Source organism: Spea bombifrons, chromosome 6 (assembly GCF_027358695.1).
Source record: "Spea bombifrons isolate aSpeBom1 chromosome 6, aSpeBom1.2.pri, whole genome shotgun sequence".
NCBI classification, from domain to species: Eukaryota; Metazoa; Chordata; class Amphibia; order Anura; family Pelobatidae; genus Spea; species Spea bombifrons.
Window position 1 is genome coordinate 30,454,032 of NC_071092.1, and position 26,669 is coordinate 30,480,700.

General features: G+C 40.1%; 1 protein-coding gene across 6 annotated transcripts in view; it reads left to right on the forward strand.

The window, feature by feature from the left end:
- The window catches only part of PBX1 (PBX homeobox 1), a 71,899-nt gene that overhangs the window by 9,583 nt on the left and 35,647 nt on the right, over positions 1 to 26,669 (forward strand). For all 6 annotated transcript variants that reach the window (XM_053468742.1, XM_053468744.1, XM_053468739.1 and 3 more), the window contains exon 2: positions 2,911 to 2,984. In XM_053468742.1, coding sequence (XP_053324717.1) covers positions 2,911 to 2,984 — 74 coding nt within the window. The remainder of the gene's footprint in view (positions 1 to 2,910; positions 2,985 to 26,669) is intronic.

A 26,669-nucleotide genomic window follows, 5' to 3' on the forward strand; every position in this document is an offset into this window, starting at 1 on the left:
AGTTTTTCTCCTTAATTTTTTTTTATTTTAATTTTATTATTATTATTATTATTTGTTGTTGTTCGGGTGTTTGAACTGTTATAAAGGAAGCGCTGTGTTTTTTATGCGCTGAAATATACGGCTTTTACAAATAAACCTATCCGTGAATATCTGAAATAGCTTCCTTCATTTCCAACACTTGGGTAAAACGGCAAGCATTTATATATGCCATTTTTACTATAGGTAATAACATAACTGGGAGAAGTACAATCAATAAATTATGATCCTCTGAGTTTTGAGCACAAGTAATTCTCCCGTGAAAGGCTGCATCCTCTGTGCAAAATCTCGTTTTTATTTCAGGCCCACAGAAGCCGAGTGCAGACGAAGAGTTATTTTATTCCATTCTTCCTTACAGGCATTAGGCAGCAAAACTATCATTTCCTCTAAAATTGCAGCTGTTTTTTTTTTCTTTCTTTCTTTACTTGCTTTTTTTTTTTCTTTTAAAACTAATGCACGCATATGTAACGATAAAAAAAAAAAAACCTTGAGTGATCAGGACAAGTAAAATCTAACACGTTAAAGGCAGTGTTAAGGAATATGTTCTTGATGCTGTCTTGAAGTATTTTAAGTGCTTTTAAGGAATCGCTGACTTGCCGGAGGTCAAGCATTATGGGAGTTGTAGTCCCGTAACAGCCGATGGCACATAGAATGTGGCATCCGATAGCTGCATGCCCCAAATCTGCTAATTTTTGTGTCTTGAAATATCTGTCTTTATATCCACCGTAACTGAAAAGACTTTCTGGCAAATATTTTGTAGGGAATTGTTGCTAGTGAAGCATGCGCAGATTACAGGAAGGTTTCTCACTATCGATAACCGTAGTGTCATGCGTTGCTTGCTTGTTGGGTGGACGGCCATTTCCTTATAGTTTCTTTTATTTATAGGATTCTTGTATTTTTGTGGCTCACTCCATTTTTATGGAAAAAGCTTTCTGTTCCTGGGTATTTTTGAAGACGCTCAGGGAGCACTCTATCATCTCGTACAGAATAATTTTCTGCCTGCATCTAATATGGGAACCGGCCTTTTCCATCTGACACAGATCGTTAGACAGAGAAAATAACTCCAAGGAAGCCGAGTTCGTGACATCCAAGGATCAGCAGTGCATTTTGTAACTCTTTCTTGATCTTCTTACTTTTGCAAATAATGGATTGGGAGGCTGCGATAGACCCTCCACCATGAAGCTCTCTCCTATAGCTGCCCTGATCCATTACACAAAGTCCCGTACCCGCCAAACGCCCCAGAAATGCCCCTTTTGTTTAATGACATTGCTTTACGTATGTATATGCATGTACCATTTTATAATTTAAAGATGATTTAAATGTAACATGTTTGTAACTAATTGCATATCATTCCTCAGTACTATTGAATGCCCAAACCCTTCTCAGGAATAATACATTTACGGGCCATTTGGCATATAGCTCAATCCCCCCCCATGCATTTGCAAGGACACTATAACTATTTAAAGGGGCCGCTCAGCTGTCATGTGCATTAAAATAGATATGATGGTCAGGGTGTCTCTCACATCGTTGTCATGTGACTCAAAAGCAGATACTGATAGGTTGTTGCCATAGAATCTGAAAAGCTTCTTAAAACGCATTTAATCCAATGAAAGGTTTTCATGTTTTCCTTCAAAAAATGATTTCCTTGGCAATTCTTCATCCAAAAATGTATTAGGGTACAAACAAGGCCTTTCAGGGGAGTTTTTTTTTTTTTTGCGTTGGTATTGTTTTAGCTATGAATGTCTGAACCTGGGCATTCGTCACTGACCGATTTCCATACAATACACAACAATTACATGTCGCACCACCAGGAAATTAAAAGGCCAAAGGGCACTGACCCTCAGAATCTTTCTCAAAATGCCCTGTTTGAGTAAAGGCTCAACATTTTTAGTAATAACTTTTGAACGGAACAGCGTCTACTACTTTCATTCAGCAGAAAAACTTTTTTCCCGTTTCCCTTCCGTTTATTGACTATTTCTCCTAAATGTAATGTTTTCCTGCAGACTCTAAAACATTTTCTGTAATGAAATTGACATTTTTAGAAACATATAAATATGTGCATTTTACCTTTTTAAGAGTGGATTATGCTTTTAGTCAACTGGTCACATAACTTGCGATCACTGATTTTTTTATTAGGGCCAAAGTAACGATATCTACAGTACTATGGAGCTTCAGGTTTGTAATACTAGATTTTTTTTCTTTAGATCATTTTTTCCCAAAATGAGGCACAAGTCACTTGGTGGTGGGTTTTGGTTTGTTGGGTTGAAGTGGTGGCATTACAGAACATCGGGTAAGATTGGGGCATGCATTTGTTGCCGAACTCACTAAATAGTTAGCAGGGGAGTTGGCGCTTCAACTCGCCAACTTAACCATGCATTATGAAATCCAAACCTCGGCAAGTTTCTCCTACAAAAGAAAGGCTAGCCTTGTATAATGGAAAGTGCAAAAACCCTCACTGGTTTAAGAATACATTATACAGGGCCAACCAAGCTCTTCATTCTAAATGTACAGCATAGTACTACAAGGAGGCTGGAAAAAGGAGAAAAAAGCCTCCTGCAAGCTGTGTGTGTGTGTGCGTGTAGTAATATGGATGCAGGATAACTTTTTAATTTCTTTTGGTTGCCAAATCCAGTGTCATTGCCATATCCAAAGGTGGACCCCGGTTATTTAAATGGTGAAATGTTTATTATGTGTACTTTATATCTTGCTGCATGGGTATTCTAGCTATTCTAGGTTGTTCTACTGATTTACGTTTGATTTAGAGTCCTATTTTCTGCAGGAAACTGTACTCGTACCTTTTGTAACCTTCGCCTTCCACTTTGTTTTCCTATCCAGCGCTTCCCCAGTTCTAACTTTCCTTTGTATGTATTGCAGGAAGCACGCGCTGAACTGCCACAGAATGAAGCCTGCGCTATTCAATGTGCTATGTGAAATCAAAGAAAAGACAGGTAAGGATGTCCGGCATGGGCTACTTCTGTCTACAAATGAGAAATACTGTCCTGGTGGGAGTAGGCGTTTAAGAGTCTCAGATGTGATTGTACCCGTAGTATATAGCAGATGCGAGACTCATGAGTACATGAATTGAATGAGGCTCTGATCCCAAGAGGAATGGAGCCATAGATAGCTTACAGGGAGGTGAGGTTTTGGGTCCTTCCATAGTCATGCACTGGAAGACATGCAAGACGTCCTGTCCGTGCTGCCATAGATTCACAAGGTCCTAAGTATGAGCTAAAGTACAAGGCTTGGCTTTGGAGCATCTGTTGGATGATCCATGTTTTTTGCTTTTAATTAGGTTAATCAGGTGGCAGAACCCCCTCAAAAAAAAGTTGTGTTGTATATTTATCATATGATTTCAATTACATTATCTCTAGATACGGAGTTACTAATGTATAGGGAAACAGAAAATACCGTATTTGCTCGATTATAAGACGAGGTTTTTTTCAGAGCAAATGCTCTGAAAAATACCCCTCGTCTTCTAATCGGGGTCGTCTTCTAATCAGACCTCAAATAGAGGTCTGATTAGGAGACTAAGATCCAGATCCCCCGCACTGCTGCAGGGGACCTGGATCCTCCTGTCTCACCCCCCCCCCCATCATACACACACTTACCGGTGCTTCCTTGCTTCCTACTGCGTTGCCGGGGCAGCGGGTTGACGTCTACGCGATCCGCGTAGACAACGTCCGCTGCAGCCGGAAGGAGGTGTGGCTAGCAGCGGGGGTTGTCTGCGTCCGTCGCATAGACCTTCCCCGACTGTCAGAGATTAGAGTTCCCCGCACCGGTGCCGCACCGGTGCGGGGAACTTTGATCTCTGACAGCCGGGGAAAGTATACGCGACGGACGCATACAAACCCCCGCTGCTAGCCACACATCCTTCCGGCTGCAGCAGAAGGCGACGTCAACCCGCTGCCCCGGCTGGAAGCACCGGTAAGAGAGGGGGGAGAGCGGGGGAAGGGGGGTGAGAGAGGGGGGGAGAGAGAGAGAGAGAGAGAGAGAGAGAGAGTGTGTGTGTGTGTGTGTGTGTGTGTGTGTGTGTGTGTGTTAGTTAAATGGGGGTATAGGGTGTGTGTGTGTGTTAAATGGGGGCATAGGGCATTTCTGGAGTGGCGTTAAGGGGGGATTTAATAGCGCACTCTGCCTCCTGAAATGCCTTATACCTCCCTATATGCCACTCTGCCCCATAATATGCCTTTTAACCCCCTAAATGGCAGAGTGGCATATAGGGGTATAAGGCATTTCTGGAGGCAGAGTGCTCTATACAATGCCTTTTAACTCCCATAATGTCACTCTGCCTCCTGAAATGCCTTATACCTCCCTATATGCCACTCTGCCCCATAATATGCATTTTAACCCCCTAAATGCCAGAATGGGATATAGGGGTATAAGGCATTTCTGGAGGCAGAGTGGCACATAGGGGGTCAAAAGGCATACCATGGGGCACAGTGGCATATAGAGGGTTAAAAGGCATATCATGGGCCACAGTGCCATATTGGAGTGGCAAGCCTGGGGGCAGATGTGCGTAACAGGGGGACAGGTTGGAAAATACAAGAAATAAAAACAAAAAAAATCTTTTTCTCAATCATAGCTTTTATTAAAAAAAATAGTTTACATGAATTAACATTTACTGGTAAAACTTTTTTCCTTTGGGGTCGTCTTATATTCAGGCTTTTTCTTTTTTTCCTAAGTTAATATTCAGATTTTGGGGGGTCGTCTTATAATCAGGGTCGTCTTATAATCGAGCAAATACGGTAGGTTTGGCCATCACTGCTATTGCTTCATTGATCCCAGCAGTGATGGAGCTATTACATCATTTGAGTCTCTGAGATTTATTTCATGCACTTAGCGAATGCTGGGTCTTTGTGGAATCTCCCATCATCGCCACAGCACCGTCTGTTAATGGCTGCTCTCCCAGAGTCTATTTGACTCCCCTTCCCCCTATTTCTCATTCTCTCTAACCTCCATAGTACACTTCCTTCATGTAAAACCCAAGGCGTCTGTGTAACAAATATGGGAACGTTATTTATGACAAATGGTTGGAGTCTGGAGCTTGCACAGTCTAGTCGGCTGTTGACTGCAGCTCTAGTTTTGCTATAACCCTTCCCTGACCCGTTCCCCTTTATGATCACCTATTGGGCCAGCAATTGGAGCTTTACAGACCATCTAATCTGCCCAGTCTTTCAACCTGCTGTAAAACCTCAGGCCTCACTCAGTGCTGGGCTTTCCCTTTGTGTTCAGGATAGCCTTATACCTATCCATGACATGATTACGCTCCCTTGCTATATTAACCTCTACAACGTCTACTGGAAGGTTTTTCTCCGTAAAGCGGTATTTTCTTACATTACAAAGAAAAAACCATTGCCAGCAATTTTTGATCTGGGGACCTTTAGCATGTGAGTTAAACGTGATGATAATACACTACAGACCGATTTTTTTTTTTTTTTTTTTTTTTTTTTATGGTAAAGAGACTTCAGTGAATTTTTAGTCTATCAATTTTGTTTATGGAGGTTAAACATTGTATTCCTTCCTGTTATTTCTCTTGCTTTCTCCAGCTACTAAAGCTGCTGTCCTTCTGAGTTTCTCCCCCTAACATTCCTTTTTAATGCTCTCCTTGTAGTCTCCCTCTGTTCTCAAATTTCCACTTTCCAACTTCTCTTCTTCATTGCATTCACTTCCCACATTCCTCGCAGCCTACCTTCTCCGTTTCTTCCTGCCGCCTTTCCCTCTCTCGCCTGGTAATAGTAAGGCCATCAGTCCACCTAGTCAAGCTTGAATTCATCTGACAGGCAGCTTGCTGGAAACGTTACCTGTTTTACGGCATTCCAGGCTACCATTTAGCCTCCTGCTCATTAACTCTTATCTATCTAATAATAGAACACTCTGTGTGTGTGTGTGTGTGTGTGTGTGTGTGTGTGTGTGTGTACGTGTATTTCACTTTAACAAATTGGCTTAACCTTCTTCATTGCACAGTGTCATCTTTGCCATGTGCATTCTTACTGTTGCGATCTGTCTGTGTTGCCCATTTTTTTTCCCATTGTCCAACTTTTTAAAATTGTGAAGAAAAAAAAAAAAATCTTCCACCTCCCAGACTCTCCTCCTCTCTCTCCGAGTTCATCCAAAGTTCGCTTATGGCGGTTTAGGCTTTTCCCTGACTTTTCACCCTTTGTCATCATAACTCAAGGGCAGACAGAACTCCATCCAAAGGAGGAGGAGTAGAGAAAATATACTCTTCCCTATAACACTTTGAATCCTTCTGCAGAGAAAAGGTTATATTATTCATTGCCCCAAACTAAAAATTAGTTCACGGTCTAAGCATTTTATGTTTTGTTTGTTTGTTTTTTTTTACTTTTGGTTCCGTTGTAATATATGAGCGAGATTTCTGTAAAGAGCCACATAGCTTTTTCATCAACAGTGCTGGCTTGCTTGGAAATTCATAGTGTTCGGACCTGTGGCACCCTACTTGATTTCAGAATCTGTGTGAAAGGAATAATTAGCTTTATGCCCAGGTTGTTGGCCTACTGGAGGGGAAAGCATTCTTTATCTACTGGAGGGGAGCCAGACATAAACTCCCCATAGCTTCATTGATATGTCTGAATATTCGATTAAATAATAATGTTTTTTTCAAGTAGGTTATTCAGACATGGATGCAGTTATAGATATGTGATATCGGGGAGTCTTTGTACATTTTGTGCATGTATGTATTCCTAGGGAGGTGTCAGCTTCATGTTCAGCATTGCTTCTATGCTGGGTTTACGGTAACAAGTACTTACGCCAAGTATATGCTCCTATGGTGGCCTACTCGTATATGGGCCTGCAACCAGAATGCCCAGGCAGGGTGAAGAACCCACCACCATGATTCAGACAGTACAAGCACATGAAGGAACCTTCCATTTTTCTAACCCATTGTTTTGGGTTCTGTGGGTCAGCACAAACTGGCTCTTTTTTTTTTATATATTAACCCATCATTTAAAAAGGCTGTTAGCAACCCAGTGACCCCCCACGTTATATAAACTTATTATAAAGTGGGCAAACTTGCATTGATGCCTCCATGCAAGACAGGAGTTGATGTTACCACATCTCGGAATATACTGCGTAACTTCACATTCCCAAATCCCAATCCAAACTATGAAACCTGGTATTCCCAGATCCTAATACTAAGTCTAACCTCCCCCTGAACCTTTCTGTCAAGGTTTTATGAGCAAATCTCAATTTATAGAGCAGTGGAATTCCAGTCCTGCTGCAGAAGGAACACAGAAGTCTTAACTCTTTCCACAAAACTCCTGCATAATCCAACTTCGGGTTTGACAAATCCCAGGAGCCAGGAAGACGCGACTCCGAAAAATATTACTAAAAAAAAAAAAAATATCTTGAATTGAATTATTCGTTTTCAGGATACCCTGGAAGTACTTTTTTCTCAAGTTACTTGAAAACATATTTTATTATTATGTTTATTCTTGTGTTTGACACCCACATTTTTAGGCATGTGTGACGTTTAGTATTCTGTAGCAATGTGAGTTTTAAAAATGCATCTGTGTAGAATTGTTTGCAGAAAATTATGTGATGGCTTTTTCTTTCCTTGTAAAACTTAAATGAACTGGATTATAACTTTGATTGCTATTTTGGATACAATGAGAACAAATAAAAAAATACATCTCCTTCCAAAGCTATTCATTCTATTGTTAATTTAGTTGAAATAAAGATCATATATTTCATGACTTGAAAGCCCTACCATGTTAGCAGACGTCTCGCTGTTGTGTTTGATTTGTCTTTCGGTGCATTAAGGAAATGTTATGGTAAACCACCATTACTAGCTTCAACGTAGTATGAGACCTAAGGCCACATTTCTGCAGTTATAGAAAGTGTTTTGTGCTTGATAGCGGACATAATACCCTAATGGATTAAGCACGTAAGGGAATCTAGCAGTTCTCAGTGCGGTAATGGTTATTTCTATTAAAATCTCCTGTGGATGTGTACAGTATATTTCATTTGTCCAGGATATTGGTAACATCTGATGGCTGATACGTTATTTCTTGGGTTAGGTCTTTTTCCTTCTTTTTATGCATCTGTAATGTCGATTGCTTTAAAAAAAAAAATATGTATTCGGAGATTAAATGAATGTCCTCTTGTTCCAATGTTTCACGTTCTTTTTTTAATCCATTCCTGATATTCTTCAACATCTCTCTCCCTTATGCCTTTCATTAAGCCATAGCTCCTCAAAACATTAATTCTGTTTTTTTTGTTTTTTAGTATTTTTTTATGTATATGCTTAAGAATGTAATCTTTCCGTCGGAGCTTAAAAAATTGAACAAAGATCTCACCTGAATACATGTGGCTTTTAAATTCTTCAGATGTTTCAAAATCTGTGCTTTTAGGCAATATAATCTTGCAACCTATGCTGTTCCTCGGTCATTCTCCACTCTCTGCTGGACAAATTGGTGTAAACAAAACAAGAGCCCTAGTTTTTTAACAAACGGTACTAAATATAACACTTTATCTTCAGTTTCGTTTTGTGGTCCTGGTGCTTTTTGACACCAGTGTGGTCTATGGTTTCAGAAATCTAAGCCCCTCATTTAGTTTCTACTCTGTGGTTAGCACTCAGTGGGAGTCGTTGCTTGCTCTCTCTCGCACAATGTAATTCTGCAGATCAGGAGCAGAGCCTAATGTATAGAATGTGGTTGGATAATAGGGCTTGTGAGAGGCAGCTCCCAACGCATGCATTGTTATGCTAATAGGCTCTCTGCAACACTCATTGTGAGGGCTGAGTGTTTTATTAACACCATAATATTGTTATTAATACATGCAGAGAGCGGCCATGGAGAGCCTCCGATCCCTCAGGCATCAGATCAGTATTCCAGCTGTGGCAGACATTGAAGAAAAGAAACACAAAGGAAACAGTATCCATCTCCTCACAGGATTTAAACTCCTCCTTTATATAAGACACTGTGTCACAGAGCAGCTTAAACCACATGGCAGTAGAACATCTTCCCTATGAAAAAGCAGGGTTAATTTCATAAGAGTCAAAAGGTTGTTGTTTGTTACTGTTATATTTCTGCGCCATCAATGGAAATTGTCTGCAGAACCCAAATCACGAGACAAACCTATCACCATATCTTTTCATACTTTAATTCCATTGTATCTCTAGCAATATGGAATAATCCTTATACCAGTGTCGCCAGTATTAAACAGAATGAAAGCATGTATTCTTTAACGGTTAGGCTTTTAGTTAAAAAGATCCTGGGTAATACTCTGCTTTTGGGCCCACAGATGCTCTTCAAGCACCCTCTACATCAAGTGTTACACATTACCCTATCTTCAATCATCAAGTGATGACAAGCTAGCCAAAGTGGGGGATGAGTCAAGTCAGAACTGTTCCTTGCCTGAGAGCCTATTCTCCTTTTGGAGACCAGGTCCTCACATGTAGACACCTTGAGGAACCATGACTGGAGAAGAGAGGTCACGTGTGAAGTGGTCTACCAAGCTGGGCTTGGTATATTTATGTGGCTTAGCTAAGGCTGAGGCATCTGGATCTAGCCTGCCTCAAACCTGCTTTCACGAAATTTCAAGGCTATTAGCGCTGCGGGCATATACAGTGTGTTTGCGGATTCTATATGTCCTTGCCCCTAGTAATCTGTTTCCTTGTGTCTTTGTTGCTTTTTCTGCTGTACATATTCCATTTTTGGTTTTAATCATTCATCTTGTGTCTTTACAAAGTAGTGATTAAATGAATTACGCTGTTAGTTATATCTACTCCTCCTGCAGAGCAGGCCCAGTTCTCCCCGACTTCTTATTGTTAAACATTCCAGGAATTCAGGAGGGAGAAAAGCCTGTCCTGGAATTATAAACCATCTGCTTCCAAGATACTTAAAGCATTTTTGGAAGAAACAGATGTGCATTTCTGTGAGTGTGTGTAAATATCTATCTACAGATGCAACCAATCTTACTGAAGCATTTATAGAACCTTTTAAATGAAAAGCCAGAATGTGGCTTACCATCACAGAACTTTCATATCACTGGAGGCTTGATGTAAATATGGGGTGGTCGAGTTGGGACATAATATCAATATATTTATAATATATATATATATATATATATATATATATATATATTTATATATAAAACATATACTTCATAAGGCATCTGGATGTGACCTGAAACGTCAAAGAAGCGACGAGCCTCGTTGCCACACTCTGCTTCAGAGCATTTTACCACATGGGAGCAACAGCATAGACCTCCATTGATTTTGAAGCTCCCTGGGCTGGTCAGGGGACATCACAGGATCTCCCCAACCAGCCCATGATCCCCACTGTCTGCAAAAGTGGACAGCTATGCTGGACAGCAGGACAGTGCTTGGAAATCGTGACTGCCTCCTGAAAACCGTGACTCTTGGGAGATATGCTCTATAAAGCCTCTGCTTTCTCTGCATATGAGACTGTGTGCAGGCTGGAAATGTACCCTTAGCCTGGCAGGGTTGAAGCGCTATTATGTTTAGTGTGCATTCTGTGTGTTGTTGATGCCTTCTTGAAGTTCTTATCTGCTCTGTCTCTCATTGACTGGTGTTGTTGGCAAATAGTCGTGTCTGTGTTGGAATGTTCGGCCGACTGCACCCGCTCTGTACTGTGACAAGGTACATTGTGACTCCCCTGTCAGTGGCTCCTTGCCAGATCCGGCTGCCGCTCTATTCCATACCCTCTCCAAGAACGCACATGCTGATGAGGGATTTCAAAGTCGTTTTGAAGACCAGTTATACACCTTTTGGAATTGTATATACTATTTTATAAAGACATTTTGTTTGCAGAAAGATACAATCACTTGAGGGCACATTGTCTTACTTAGCATGAATTGGTCAATATTGTATTCCTTTTGCACCACTAGTTACTAAATCCATGCAAGTTAGATTGCAAGCTCTTTTGCCCAGCAGAACAGTGATATCCTTTTCCCCCCGATTTAACAGATTTCTATGTGTATAGAGTAACATAGATTGAGTAAAGATAAAGACTGCTTCACCAGCCCTTTTGTGTTTTAAGGATTTATGGCAGCATTATGGGATGCAGAGCAAGCCATGACACGTGTCTGTGTATGTTTTGATAGTGTTGTGTTACACGCTTGGGAGAGGTGACTTTTGTGTGTGTGTGATGTAATGCCATTCCAATGTAGGGGGTGTCTTAAATAGATCTCCCAGCGGATGGTTTTTATAGGGGCTTTAATCAGGTGTGGACTGGCCGTGAGGGCACACAAGGCAAGTACTTGGGGTACCTCTGGGCTGGACGTAGTTTTCAGAACCAAAGATCACGATTTTTCCAGTTTTAACACTCATTTTGTTGTTGCAGGTGGCAGGGCCATTGGAAGTGTTTAGTTCTTTTTCCAATAAAAAATAAAATGTGCACAGATTTGATAATAAAGCTAGAATTTTGATTGTGTCTGATGTGGACCATCATGTACACAACGCTTGTGATTGTTGGAGTTCTGGCATAGCTTGACTGGCTGTAAGACCTGTGGGGCAGTGAATCCGGTGTACATAACATGTAAAATAACAGCTGATGAAATAGTGTCACCTGCCCCTCTGGTTTAACCCTTTGCTGCTAGTTCTAGTTTAATTTATTTGTCCCCTTTTCTGCATTTCATTTCCCTTGTCACTGATTCCTCTGGGCCCTGGAGGATGCTGGGAAGTGTTAAAAACCCTCTGTTTGAATTTTCATTACCCACTTAACAAACTCGAGGCCTGTCTAACCAAGGACGCCTCATACATTATGCTAATGATCAAGAGACATGTTAATGATATTTTAGGAGCCTAATTAGTGGAATATATAACTATATGCAATTTGGTAATGGACTGTGAAGCAGTTGAGAGGATGGCAAGAGTCTGTACGGAGCGCTCTTTGTGTGTTAGGGGGGTGTCGATTCTGGGTGTTTTCCAGGTCATGTTCATTTTTAATGACTGCCTGAGACACACAGTGGTAAACGCTCCAAGGTGAACATGAATGGATTTGTTTGTATGAATGGGCCCACTTTTTCTGTTTTTTTATTTGATTAAAGGCTTATTTAGATTATAAGCTTGCAAAGTATCGGCTTGTCTTGGTCTAGTTAATTCTAGTTTTGTCAGACCCTTTGATTGTATGTGTTGTAAGATGGGCTGTGTAAATAAATAAAAGTTGACTGGAACAGTTGTAATTGTGGGACAGTAGTAGAGTATTTAGCTTTGCGTACTTTGCGTTGTCCTAGATACATACATTTCCACGGTTATGCAAGGTTTCGGCTTTGGTGTTATACGCAGTCCTTTGTGTTTCTTGACTTCTGCACTTGAAGTGACCGTATCCGTTAGAAACGAAACAGCTTATGTTTATTCTAGAACATGAATTCTCAGATTGTGTATGTGTGATTCGGTGTTTTGCGTTTTCCCGCAAATGTTAACCCATAACTGGCAATGATGCCACATTTGCTGGGAGTATTCTGAAAATTGGGTTTATGTTCCAACTGTCTGAACCAGCGGTACGATCTGCAAAGTGTGCAACGCCACCCGCATTTTGTAGTGGGACCCTGAGTGACATTGTGTTTCCTTAGCTGTCCTAGAAAAAGACACCTGGACATTGATAAATGTCATTCCAGCAGTAACCAATGACCGTATGAACTATTCTTAATGCAGGTTAAGTTTCAGTTATAAAAGTAATAAATGCAACAAATTATATTCGATAAAAAGAAGGGTTTGAGATAATTATGTAGTTTAGCGTTTAGCAGGTTTATCGTATGATCTGCAGATTTGCCCATGTTCCCAAAAGTTTTTTCCTTTTGCATTAAAAGAAGCAGTAGGTTTTCACGGTCTATTATTTTTATTAGTCTATAGACTGTTTTATGTCCCAGAACTGGAAATTTAAATACCAGTCCAATGAAAGTTTCTGGATAATATATAGCACATTGGTTAGTAGCATGCTATAGAAATAGGTTATATTTTCATGAAAACACCGGCAGAATTGTGGTTGTCAAACACTTACTTGAATACCATGTTCTACGACACACACTTGGGACATTTCTTAACCAAATACAACAGTCACACAGCATCACAACACACAAACAGTCACACAGCATCACAATACACCAACAGTCACACAGCATCACAATACACCAACAGTCACACAGCATCACAATAAACCTTGGGATTGTGGTCCTCAAGAAACATGTTAGACAATAGCGTTCTAGCGTTATGGCTGTCCAACGGATCTTCAGTAGTGGATCTCCTATATTTATACCATTTCATAAATAAAAACCATGTTTTTAGTACTCCTTAATGCTGTAATGGCTTGACCTGATCAACGTTTCTAAAATTGTTGCTGCTTTTCATTAGTGACAGAGACAATTTTCCTGTGCATTTAGTACCCTGACAGTAGGAGATCTCTGTAGGACACAGCAGGAAAATGATAGGGGAGATAATTGCAAATTTTAAAATCACACAAAATCATGCACAGTTTTGAGATTAAAAACAACATACCTGCTCTTGACCCCCCGACATAACATAACATGATTCCAGGGATGCATCATACATGATGAGTAGGATCACTCTACACCAGGGGGTAGCCAGCTGGCATCTTCCTAACTGTTTAAATATTCCATTGGGTTATGGTAATCATCGGATTTATAGTTCAGTAGCTGTAGAGTTTATGGTTGGCTATAAGTGCCCTAGTCCTGTGGTCCTCAACTCCAGAATGCAGGTTTTCATGATATCATCAAGTGTGCTTATGTTTTTATTTATATACTATCCAGGGAATCTATATAAGTAATAAGCTTCTGTACAATCTCTTTTTTTCAAAGTATTTTATTCTTTTACATTCCCCCTTAATATCTTCTCCCCACCAAATCTACCTGCCAGTTCTTCTTATGCTTTCTCTATTTATTTTCCCTATCTTATAATAATACCGATTGGATATGGCTAGCTGTCTCAATTCTGGATCTGTCCTGTCTTACACATTCTTTTCTTTTAATACCATCTGTTCGTTCCTAGCTTCACCTCCATTCTTTCTCTAAGGATTATTCTGTAAACAACATGCATATACGAGTTGCGGAGGGCTGAGAAATTCCATCCCACTGAGCTCTAAACATATACAGAACCAACTTGGCTATTATTGCAAGCTCACAAGGCTTGGCCCTTCTTTACCAATCCTTAATGTCGCCAGATTAAATGTTTCACCTCCGCTTTTCTACAAGATGTCATTTAGTAGATGCCCCCACCATCTCAGTCCCACTTTGTGTTTTTCATAATTTACACACCATTTGTGCCCCATGTTTTATTTTCCACAGACCACTTACTCATTTTTTTCCTATTTATCATGTTCCATACAATGTTTTTTCTTATGACCCCCCAGCAGTATTTTACAGTAATACTGTATATGCCCCTGCTACCTTGACTTCTGCTGTCCTTTTGCCGCAACACTTTTCCCACCCCAAGCTTTTAACTCATCTCTCTTCTTTCTTCCTATCCGCTCTCTCTCTCTCCCCCTCTCTCTCTCCCCCTCTCTCTCTCCATATACTTTCCCTCATGTGCCCCCTCTCTTAGCCCCCCTTCCTGTTGTTCACTATCAGCAGCTCTTCTCCCTCCAGGCCTTTTATCTGCTGCTTCTTTTTGTTCCTTGTAAAGGAAATGTTAATTTCTTAATCACTGCGTCCCCCTTTTGCTCACAGTTGCTATGCCAACACCCCGGGAGTGGATTTTGCTAATTCACGGGAGCTTTTTGTTGAGTCCTGAGCTCTCCTGCTGTTCCATTTGAATATCCCAATGGTCTGAAGGCGGGAGATGGTGGGGGGAGCAGCATAAGAGCGAATCTATAACCGTCTCCCCACGACTTAGTAAAAATGACACAAATTAATATACAGTATTTAAACCAGAGCGAGATTAATGGATCCCTTCACTGCATCTTAGCTTAACTGTCACTTGCTGGGCGCCTGGGCCCTTGGGTCTGAAGACGCTAGGAATCCCGTGCACATGCAGGCAATTGTGGCCATCTTTATTTCTGACAGGAGGGAAAAGAAACCTGCCAAATAAAACCATAAAGTGCACATAAAACGACATGCTGCGCTCGCTGCTCGTGCTGACGTACAAACGGCGATGTGTCTGTAATAAAGGGGATGTTGTAATATTGATGTCGTAAGTTTTTTATTTTGGAGCTGTAACCTTATACTATAACTGTAATAATTTCCAGAGGTTTCATTAGATACTTGATATGATGACATCATATGTGATTGTTTCACCTCATTGCAGAGGTTTTCTTCCTGCAGACTAAAGGACATTTAACAGTACTATAAAGTATTTATTCCAGGGGCCTAATGCTGTCCCGATTAGAAGACATGCATTGATTGGAACAATCCAAAACTGTTGTACATGTAATTAATCTCATTTATAACGTTTATTTTCCCTATATGCAGTTCTAATTAACATTTTTTATGGCTGGTAAGATAAAATTGTAAACCTGATCCTTTATAGGTTAATATACTAGACTTGGAAACAGTCTTTAAAAATTAGGCTTATGTGTGCTGTCCGTTCTCCTGATACCCAGGACCACTAAGATTATAAATAATTCCCAAGTCAGACACCGGTAGACAGGCGGATACAGCGGGGGACACAAATTGATGATAGGGTTGCAATATGTGAGCAGACACAAAGATGCTTTGCCGACGCACCACGGTCCTTCATAATATTTATAAGCAAGTTAGGGAGTTCGGTGATCTCCCTTTAAACCGGCCCGTTGGACGGTAGCACTACAGGGAGCCTAATCACCAAAGAAAGCGATTGGCTCCCTGTTATACAGGATGCCTAGGACAGAATAGGCAACTGGTGGACTTGACCTATTTAAAACACACTAGACTACAAGTTAAGTGATTAAAAAAGGGGCGCTCCAACTGTCATATGCACTTTAATGTATATGGGTGTCAACCTTGCTAATGCATTGGGGAAGACTCTACATAAAGCCATTTGCTTTAGCCAAACACATCTCCTGATGTGTGGTATACTTACTACCAGTCGCCTCAAGTGCTGGCTTGGTGAGTTCTGCTTCAAGCATCCCAACAGTGGTGTGAAACCACAAAGGATGTGTTTTTCTGGAGCTGCAGCGTCTTCATAAGGTTTTTATTTATTTAATATGTATATTTTTGTTTACAATGTTGCCTGGGACTCTGGGTGTATGTTTAAATAACCTCTGCAGGTGAAAAGTAGTCCCTTCCCCTAAACTAAGGATCAAAGGATGCCCTAAAGGCTCAGTGAGCAGTTGTGACACCTGAAGCCTTCAGGTCAGAGTGCAAAATCACCAACCTTTTTATGTGGTTTAATGACATTGCACTCTAGTCTGTGGCAGATTAATCGATCTATGGCCCCTAGGCACATGATTTTTGCAAAGGCAAAAATAAACACACACAATTATTTACGTTTATCTGTCTGCCTCGTAGCTCCACTTCTCCTTGAGCACGGTGAGAGCTGCTGTGGGAGTGCTGCAGGGTCTGAGATACAGAATGTTACACTCCAGGTGCCCACCTCCTGGCTACCGTAGCCTAGACTTTATCCATCCCAAAACTCAGAGGCGCCTAGGTGCGTCCCTGGAATGGATAAACTAGCACTGTCTGCGGTTGCATGGGCTATCTTTGAAAACTCTAATAATGAAGGGAGTGTTTTTAATCTACCATATTGCATACTGTTTTAATACACAGACAATGGTCTTTTCAATCTGAATTAAGCGCTAAACATTGGAAAAATAATCATGTTTTCCTTATCTCTTCTAGTTCTCTACTCTTCCCCTTCCCCCATATAAAGTAGTGGGGGAAGGAGCAGCTCATTAAAGTGGGCACATTTTTTCTGTATTAATTTCCATGTATTATACTCCTGATCCACAGGGGATTTCTGAGTGATGGCCTTGCTATCCCTTGCACTAATGTTTCCCCCTAGCCTTTGTCAGCGTGCACAGGGGAGCCCAGCACTACCACTGGCAATAGTATGTGACTAGGTATCTGTGTACACTGCTGGATTCACAGATGTCCCTTGGTTGTGATGTGATATTGTGTCAATGCTACTTCTGCTCAGCAACCGTTCAGCCTAAGGCTGCAGGGACTATGACAGGCTGCCGAGGCCGTTTTGTGAGAAAGTACATGGAGAGGAGAATTTTCAGATGTCCGTTTTCAGCATCATCATACCGCTTTAACGTCATTTTGGTCTAAAATACCTATACTCCTTCACAAGGCATAACTTATTCTCATTATAGGGGAATTATAAATAGGACATATTGAAACAGAGGACCCTGGAGAGTCCTTCCACATTGGTAACGTGACTCCTTTTAGTCCTTTTTTGTAAAAAAAAAAAAACAAAAAAAAAACATCAATGTCCTTCAAGGCCACCCAACTTGAGATGCACACATTCCTGAGAACATATACCACTTCATGGAATGTCAGTTATCAAGTGGGAAACTACTCTGTGAACTGTGTACAGTATATATTTCTTCTGGTTCAATGTTGTTGACTTGTAGAGGCTTGTAGAAACCATCCAACCGGGAAAACATTCCCCCAGTGTTTTCTCATTAAGCCATATCTGCTGTAGGGAACGTAAGAAATAATAATAAAAAAAAAAATTAAAAAATCATATGAAAGCACTCATTCACATCCACATTGAACTTTAAAAATCCAGTACTCCAGGCGAGTAAAATATATTTTCCTGCAGAAGTTGAAATATGTGGTCTTCATCTTCTCATTCTATATGTTTATGGGTCTGAAATACTCTTAACTCGTTATCATTGCCACCATTTATTACTGTATTGTTAAGAATTTAAGGAGCTGTTTACACAGTACTTGCGGTCGAACTGAACACTTGTACTCACCGACTTTTAAAATGTCCTACTTTGGGTACAATTCATTCAAGACTGCCTCTAAACTAGACAATTAGACTGCTAACAGCCAAAGTATGTTAAGACTATCACATAAAATTAGGGACTGTTGGCAGCAAACCATTATGTAAAGTAAAGAGGGCTCTGCTCACAACAGACAAATCAAGTATGTATGCAAGTTCATTAATCACACCTCCCAAATGTGCCATTTTGGGACTCTGTCTTCTTTCCTCCATTTTTATCCCATTGATTGAACTACGCATTATGTGGGGTCAGCTTAGTCCTTCCTGCAAATATATTGTCCAGGGATGACCTTTTAATAATAGTCAATTTAGTGAATTTAAACTGCATGTCACCTGCTTAAATAATAACAATCCAAGTTCTTCTTATTAGTCCTCTTTTGGCTTACCTTGTAGAGGGTCTGCAGAAGCAAAGCCATAGGATGGTTTGTGGGTTTTTTTTTGTTTTTTAATTATTTTAAATGCTGCTTGGATGGGATGCTGAAGTAATTCATAATTTTGCTTCTTAGACCTGTCACTAAAAAATGATAAATAAGGAGTTTACTATAAACATTTGCATAAATTCACAAAAATACTCCCGGGCCCCAAGATTAACATAAGATCCTACATCTGAAAATGCAGAGCATACCAGACTGAGCATTATGTTCATTCAATTTAATGGTTGGGAACTAACTCATTATTGAACTGAGAGTGTCTCTGAACTACCGATACACAGGCTTGATTTAGCCCTATGATGAGCAGGATGATGTACGGCCCCCGCAACACCCCTTCCACTCAATACGAGTAGATGCATCGTTGCCCCTTGGGAGCGGAAGTGGGGGTCGCTGGAGGGGGAAGATGAGAAGCATGGAGAGCTGCTCGTTCAACATATGAAAGGGCAACATAGTATTACCGAATGCTTCTCTTTACTAGGAACGGTTATTAAAAGAAGGAGGGGGTTAATGCAGTGTAAGCAGGGTAGGGTACCCTGATGGTGTCATCTTTGGTGGAAGAAGACTGATCATGACTGAGGCCTTCTCAAAATAGAGATTGGCTTTACTTAACCACAGAACAGCATGGGATATTATGGAGAAAACAACAAATTAGCCAATAAAACTATGTATGCTAGTCCTTTTCTGCTCCTTCTGCACATGGCAATACACATTTGCACTAGTGAAAGGGGGGGCACATACATGAGAGGGTTATTTTTTCAGGTTTGCTTGAAAAATGTTTAAGCTGTAACCTTGTGTATAATAAACAGCCCCATCCCGCCAGACCTGTTGAATCTTCCTTTCTCTCTATTCACGGCACCCTCCCCGCGCCCTGGCACAGCCCTGCTGCTCGTTAGAATGAAAGAATGCTCCGTTTTAATTAATGATATGTAAATATCCTTGAATGGGCCACATTTGCATATTAAGAGAGATTTGCCGAATCTGCAGAGTAATATATTTTAATTAAGGATTAATTAAAAATAATGTGGATTTCATTCTGCCTGGCAGGAGCATTTGCGCTGCGTGTATGTGTGTGTTTGCCTCTAATTCCCTTTATTTGGGAGGGTTGCATTAAAAAGTGGGTGTGCGAGGAATAGGGGTGTGAGTGGGGGTGTGCCAGAGCCGAAGGAGGATGTGGGTGACTGTGAACACCGTGGAGGTGTCTTGTGGGTGTGCAGGTGATTAGAAACAGGTGTTTATATGAACACATACTTACCAGCAGAGTTTGTGGGGTTTGGCCAGCAGCCAGTGGGTTGTTAGCACGCAAAAGGTCTAGTAGTTAATCTAATGGCAATGGGGAGTACCAGAAAGAAATGTTGGGGGCATCACGGGAAAGGTGTATAATGCCAGGGCTGGAGGATAAAGTTGTGTGTTTTTATGTATGCATGGTTGGGTTATTAGAAAATAAACTCTAGGAGTAATGCCTACTGAGTAGTGCCTGATAGTCATTGGACATATCATATGTGATGAGGACATGCCACCATATTGTATTTTTAAGAAAATGTGAACACTTGTACTATGTTCCTTACTTAGTTTGTATAATTAGACCTTTTCCAGCTGGAGGCCTCTTCTAACCCCATTGCGTCTTCTCCTCACTTGACCTTTCTTTCCTCTCACTCTTGTCCTCAGCAGCCTTTACTCTCATTCCTGAACGACTACCTTTCTTAAACTTTCTCCTTTGCCGGTACGACGCTCTCTCTTGCCCTGTGTCTCTTCCTGGCTCATTAAATTAAGTGGCAGTAAGATAATCACGGGGAGGTGATGCAGTGCACGCTGCTTTGGATTTGCATGGTTTCATTAGCCGTGTGAAGAGGAATCTATCTTATAAAATACAGGATGTTGACATTAAATATCACAGCTTTCTCCTTCTCTGTTTATTTATCTGATTTATGCAACATAAATCAGAGTCCTTGATTAACGAGGGAGATCAGAGCTGCTGCTTTGGTGTCTTCCTCTTTCTGCGCTACACATCATATTTGTCAAGAGATTTCATATGTCTAGGTATGCCACGTGCAAGCATTTACATCGCACGTTTTCAGCATCCCATATGTAGCCAGATGCACCAGGATTCTGGATCAAAATACAACCATGTGCAATTACTGTACGTCGTGGAAATGTGTTGGGGGGGCGGGGGGGACAAGAGACTAACATGTCACTTGAGGGTTAATTTAACAAACTTAAGCGTTCAGTATGTTACTGGATTTTTGAAAGCTGTCACCTTATGTATCATATAACATATAATTTCCCTTTCGTGTGTTGTTCACCTTGCTGGCATCGGAAGGGTAAAATATTACCACGTTCCATTTATTTTTTCTAATCATATAAAAAGGAAAGTTGGCTAAGTGAAAGGGCTAGTTATGATAATGTTCCCATCATGGGTGGGATGCTGTTGATTCTGAGAATTATATTTAACTTGATATAATTTGAATTTGGAAATTCCATTTCAGCCTAGCAAACACTTTTTTACAGACTGTAGCTATAATGACCTTCTACTACTACTAAATAAAGAGATGCTCTGATGGTCCAAAACAAAAAGGCACCAGTTCCCCTGACTTTGGGTAATATGTCTGCTTTATGTTGCTTTATTTTTCCCACTTGCTGTCTGATGTCACATCCATGGTCTGATGCATGCTAAGGAGCACAGATAACTCTAGCTTTGGGGTGCATAAAAAGGCACTGACATACTGTCCAAGTGTCCTTTTATTAAGCTTTCAGTTGCCCCACTGTCCCTTGTGATCATAGACCAGTTAGAAGGATAAGTCAGAGGATCTCCCCTATGGGCCCACTGAGCTGTGAAATTGATCAAGGTCTAAGCTTTCTAAGCAAAGACCTTAATCGCAGCTCCTACCTTGCAGGGTTTTGAAACGGAGCACCATAATATGATGTGATATCCCAGAATTATGTTTCAATACATGGTGAGGTGGTTGGATGGGTAAGGTAGGTAAATGGTTCTTCCTCTGGGCCTGCCTGTAACCAACCTCTACCTCTAATGAAGGTGCACGGATGGACTGTGTCATCAACAGTGTGACCCTGTTAAAGGAGCACTGATAAAAAAAACAAAAAACTTTCTTCATGGATTCCCAACAAAGTAGAAACCGTCCACAAAATGGCACTGTCATAACACACAAGTCCTTAACGAGTCCTGGTATTATCCTGATGCTAAGGTGTTTGAAGTGTGTCGGTGCTGGTCAGAAACACACAGATCATTGAATGATCTTGTTGAATCGTATGTTTAAACTACTTCTGGCATTAATATAGGTGGTGGTGGTGGTGGTAGTAGTAAGATTGTAGTATTTACTGTGATTAGGGTTATTTCTTTTTTCCCTTTTTTAAGCTTTAACCTATTCAGTAGTACAAATGGTTGTTAGTATGACAGCCACACTGAAGCAAATCCTTCCAGTCTAATATAAGACAAAGCATCGCTGCAGAACTCATTAGAGGCCCCGGCATCTACAGAAATGCGTATATTATAAAGAGGGCTGCATGTTTTTCACACGCCTGCTTTGTTGCTAATGGTTGTTTCTTCATCACAGTATTAGGATTTCTCCATTTCCCCTTTGTTACTTTTTTCTTCCCTTTTCTAAATACTAGAGCATGCCTTTTTCTCCAATGCTCCCTCTGCTTTTTGTCTCCTTTTACAGAATGAATATGCTTTACTCTTTTTATTCTGTCTTGTCTGTCGCTTTCACTCTGTTCTCTGTTTTTCTCTCTCTTTGTCCTCTTTCCATTCCTACCTGCTTCTTTTTTTTTTTTTTTTTTTACTTTTGTTTTTTTCTTTTTTGCTCTTGTAATCCTTTTTCTACCCTCTTGGTTTTTGTATATCCATTTCTGTTCTGTCTTCCAATTTTTTTCTCATCTTCTCTCTATCTAGCTACTTCTAAACTGTCACTTATTCCTCCGTCTTCCCTAGCTGCGCACCCCACCCCCTTACCCGTACCCTCTGGCCTTGTTGGTCTGTATCTTACACCTCATAGCCCTTCTTCCTCAACCTCTGGCTCTGCTTTAATGAGAATCCCTCCTAATTATTTCTTGGGCTGCTGCAGAGAAGCCGCAGAGCCTCAGATCCTGATATCGGGGACGTGACTGTGCTACTGATGGGGACAGGGGATCAATAATTTAGGACGCGCCTTTTAATAGCAGAACTGACAGAGCTGGAGGAAGCAGTGATCAGAACCCGGCCATAGATTGCGTTGAAAAATCACCAACAGATATACATGTGTGTTTGCATCAATATGCCTATGTTTATTAAAGAATGACATACATTATGTATATAAGTATGTGTGTATTAGGTACTGATGCATGAGTATCTCTGCACGTTTGTATATGTATGTGTGTGTGTATAAATGGCAAAGGATTATCTTTAGGACTTAATTTTTTATCATTTTTCTTTTTTATATTTTTTCACAGATAAATTTCATATGTTCTACTTTTCTTTGAATTTTTTACATTCATTTTTTATGTCATGTCTCATTTGACTAATGCCTCTACGTTTGTTTAACCATTAACATGGTTAGTGTCTTTCTATGTTACACCTTGTTTATATACTATGTTGTGATTTTGTTGGTGTGGTGTTTTGTTTTTTCTTTGTAACAACAAGCCATGGTTGGACAGCCTATACTACTTATATATATATATATATATATATATATATATATATATATATTGTTTGTAACTGTGATTATGTCCCAACCTCCGTTTGAGCATACATTTTTAATAGCGTGTGTCGGCCGTGCGTTTTAGTACTCTGTGTTGAGCGATGGGGAGCCGGAGAGTGTTTAACAGGCAGAATTGAAATGAATGGGGTGTGAGGTCTGCTGTGCTGACAGGACATTAAAAACAACACCTTTCAGAGGGGAATGGGTAGATGTATAAACACACGGAATATCCATCACAATGGGGTGTAATATAGAGGCCTAATGAGTGCACAGAGGGGGAGGGTTGGAGCTGAAAGGGGCAGAGAGGGGCCACTTGGTGACACGGATGCTGCGTGTCAGAAATCATCAATATCTGTGATAAAAATTCCACTGTGAATCTGAGGACCGAGGAGAATGATGAGATTAATCATCTTCACAGCAGGAAAATCTAAATGGATCTATGGATTATTCTCGTTTTGGAATGACTGTCATATGTGTTAACTGTTTTATGTTTTTTTTTTTTTAAATCATTTTTTAAAACCCATTTTGGCAATTAAATGTATCCGTTTATAATAATCCTATGGACAATGACAAATAAATGCAAAGAAAAATAGATGTGTGTGTTTATTTTTTGTGCAATTATTATTCACTGTACATAGGAATATTGTGAACAGGTACGACATGTGGTGCCATCGTCGTCATGTGATTAGTAGATTCATTCCACAAATATTCATAGAATCATACTAACCAAAAATGAAATCCCTACCTATAATTTAAAAAAAAACATTTTACTTGAAGTTTAAGCTGACATCTATACATTAAATTTAACAAAAGATTTATCACAGAAACAGCTCTATTTTTTAAGAAATTCTGCATAGCATTGACCTCCCTGTGCACAACATTTTCGCCACTTTGTGTTATTTTCATCGTCGCTCGACTGCAGTGTTTATTAGGGGATGTTGCACCCCCTCTTTTGTTATTGACTGTGATTCTTGACTGTTCTCCAGCAAGCAACTCAGGCTGCTTTCAGATTTCTTTGTTTTCGTAAAGTCAAACCACAAATGTTTTATTGGATTGTGGTCTGAGATTCGTAATGTCCAATCAAGAACATTGATTTTGTGTTCATGTAAAACCATTTCTTTGTAGATTTGATTCATAACATTGGAATGTTCATTTTGTCAGCAGAGTTTGCCCTCCTACCAAAGAATACAATGTGGGCTACTTATGAAGACCAGGTGCTTGGTTTTTATGGTGACTTCTCCATATTTAGAATTTTGCTCCAAAATCATAAGATATCAAGTTCTTCTCTAATCTAGAATATGAAACTGTTATACACATGCTACTTTCCACATTTATACGGGTTACTAACTCTTTACAAGTGAAATAATTCTTAACATTTTCATTTTAAACATTTATTTTAGGATTCTCCAACAGTTTGCACATTAGCTACTGGTAGTAGCTTGTAATTGACCGGCATACTGTTGTAGAAATATTAACCTTCAGAAATGAACAATAAATAATGAACAAAATAAAAATGTTAAATATATCCGTATTACTCATTTTTGTAGTAGCTTTACAAGCCATTTGGTTCAAGAGGCAAATGCAAACCTTTGTTCACATTCCATGTAGTGTTTTTTGGCATATCTGAATCCAGGCAAGAGCTGGCAATTCCACTTTCCTTTAATGGGCTAAAGAAGGACCCTTCAATAAAAACTATTATGTTGAGCATATTAGTAATTTTGTTTCTAGTCATCAGTTGGCTTGTGAAGGTTAATGACCCTTTGCTACATGGTCCACTGTGCTTTCTTATGTTGACCATGCTGATTAACATTTGTGAAGGATGGCCATGCTACTATGTTGTGTACTCTCCTCATCCCCCTGGAAACAGGTGCCCTTTAAAAGCGTTTATATATTTCAACATGCTTCCAGTGAATTTGCAGTCAAAAGTGTAGATTTTAAAAAAAAAATAAAAAAAAAATGGTTGTATTTACATAGAAGATGAGTTCACTGTTATTGGTTTTGTTCGTTTATTTCAAGTTGGGTCACTTTTTCAGAAGGAACTGATTTACCTAGTTCATTATTTTGGCAGTATGATGAAGTAATTGTAGCAAATGTATGGAAAATGTAAGTGCTTTTGCTGTATGATTGTTTATACACGTGTGTGTTTTGTGGGTTTAGGGTCGATCATATTTCCATGGTTGTATAACCATTACCATGCTTGATATGGCATTCACACATGTAGGCTTCCCATACCTAGAAAGTTTTTTTTAAATATTAGTCACCGTTTTACATAGTATTGGTGTGTAAAATGTAAGTGGTCATTGCATTCCAGTAATGAATCCCAGTACAGCATTGTGGTTTAGATTGTTAATTGGTTTATATCGTGCCATCATATTCTGCAGCGCTGTACAATGTGTAAACGGGGCAAGTAGTAAATAACATAACAATTAGACGTACAGAAATCTGTGAGGAGGGCCCCGCTCACGCGTTTACAATCTAGATGCAGTCCGGAGCATTTTATCTCGTCTAGGCTTCTAGATTTTCCAGGCATTTGCCAGCCTGTTTTATCAAAGTTTACAGCATCCAAATTACCCTGATTTTTGAATTATTACCTCTTTGGGGTGTCTAATACAGTTTTATACGTTTTTAGTAAGCTGGATACTGAAATTTTTCTTCTGGTTTCCAGAGTACAAAACCTTTTTTTAACCTGTTTTGCATCCTGAACAACTTGCTACAGTTATAGGACACCGGTATGTTGATTGCATAATTTATGTGTGGTCTTGTGGTATTTATGATGTGGAAAAACACTCGTTATAGAGGCTTGTTTTTTTATATGTTGCTCTCGGTAGATATTTTTTTGTGTGTCCAATGTATTCTCCACTTGGCGAGATATAGGATTATTTAATGGACTAACTGGTAGTAACAGCACGGGTTTTGTTATGTTAGTGTTCATGCCCTCATTAAATTGAGAGAAATCGACATGCATTGTATTGTAAATGTTTAGTTGCGACATGGGGGAAAGTGTTAAATGTCAGTGTTCGTTCTCGTGTGCTTCCCTTCTCTGATAAACTGCAGAAGAAAGGAAGGTTGAGGTGTTTTACTGGTGAGAACAGAATGAGGGTGGGATGAGGGCTTGTGCTGTAGTTATTCCCCTCCCAGCAAGCTTTGCTGATAACTCACAGCAAAGTATGGAGGGGAGGGCGGGCAGAGGGGGTGCAAACTGCTGACAGCACAGAGGTGTCATACGAGAAGAATTGACACTGGCCAAGGGGTCTTGTGGGGAATATGATAATAACAATAAAAGAGATATATCGCTCCCCCGCTACAGCCATTCAAACCTTTTTACAGTCAGTTCAAACATATAAAACTTTATTGCTCCTGCGGATAACGGGAAGAGTTGGAGGCAGCGCAGATTCTCAGGGCTGGCTGGATACGCTCGCTCTTATAGCTCTGTAGTGGCATTTTAAACTTTATTGTACAAGACTTTTAGAATTGAAGGAAGTATATAAAACCGTAAATTTATTAGATTCTGTTTTTTTTTCTCGCGCGCGCTTCTCTGGAAAGCCGTTTCTCCGTCAGCGCTTAGATCTCTCAGCCGGCTGTTACTGACATTTTGGGTTCTTGAGTGCGTGCGAGCTGAGGTGACAACTATTCCATTTTTTTATTTAA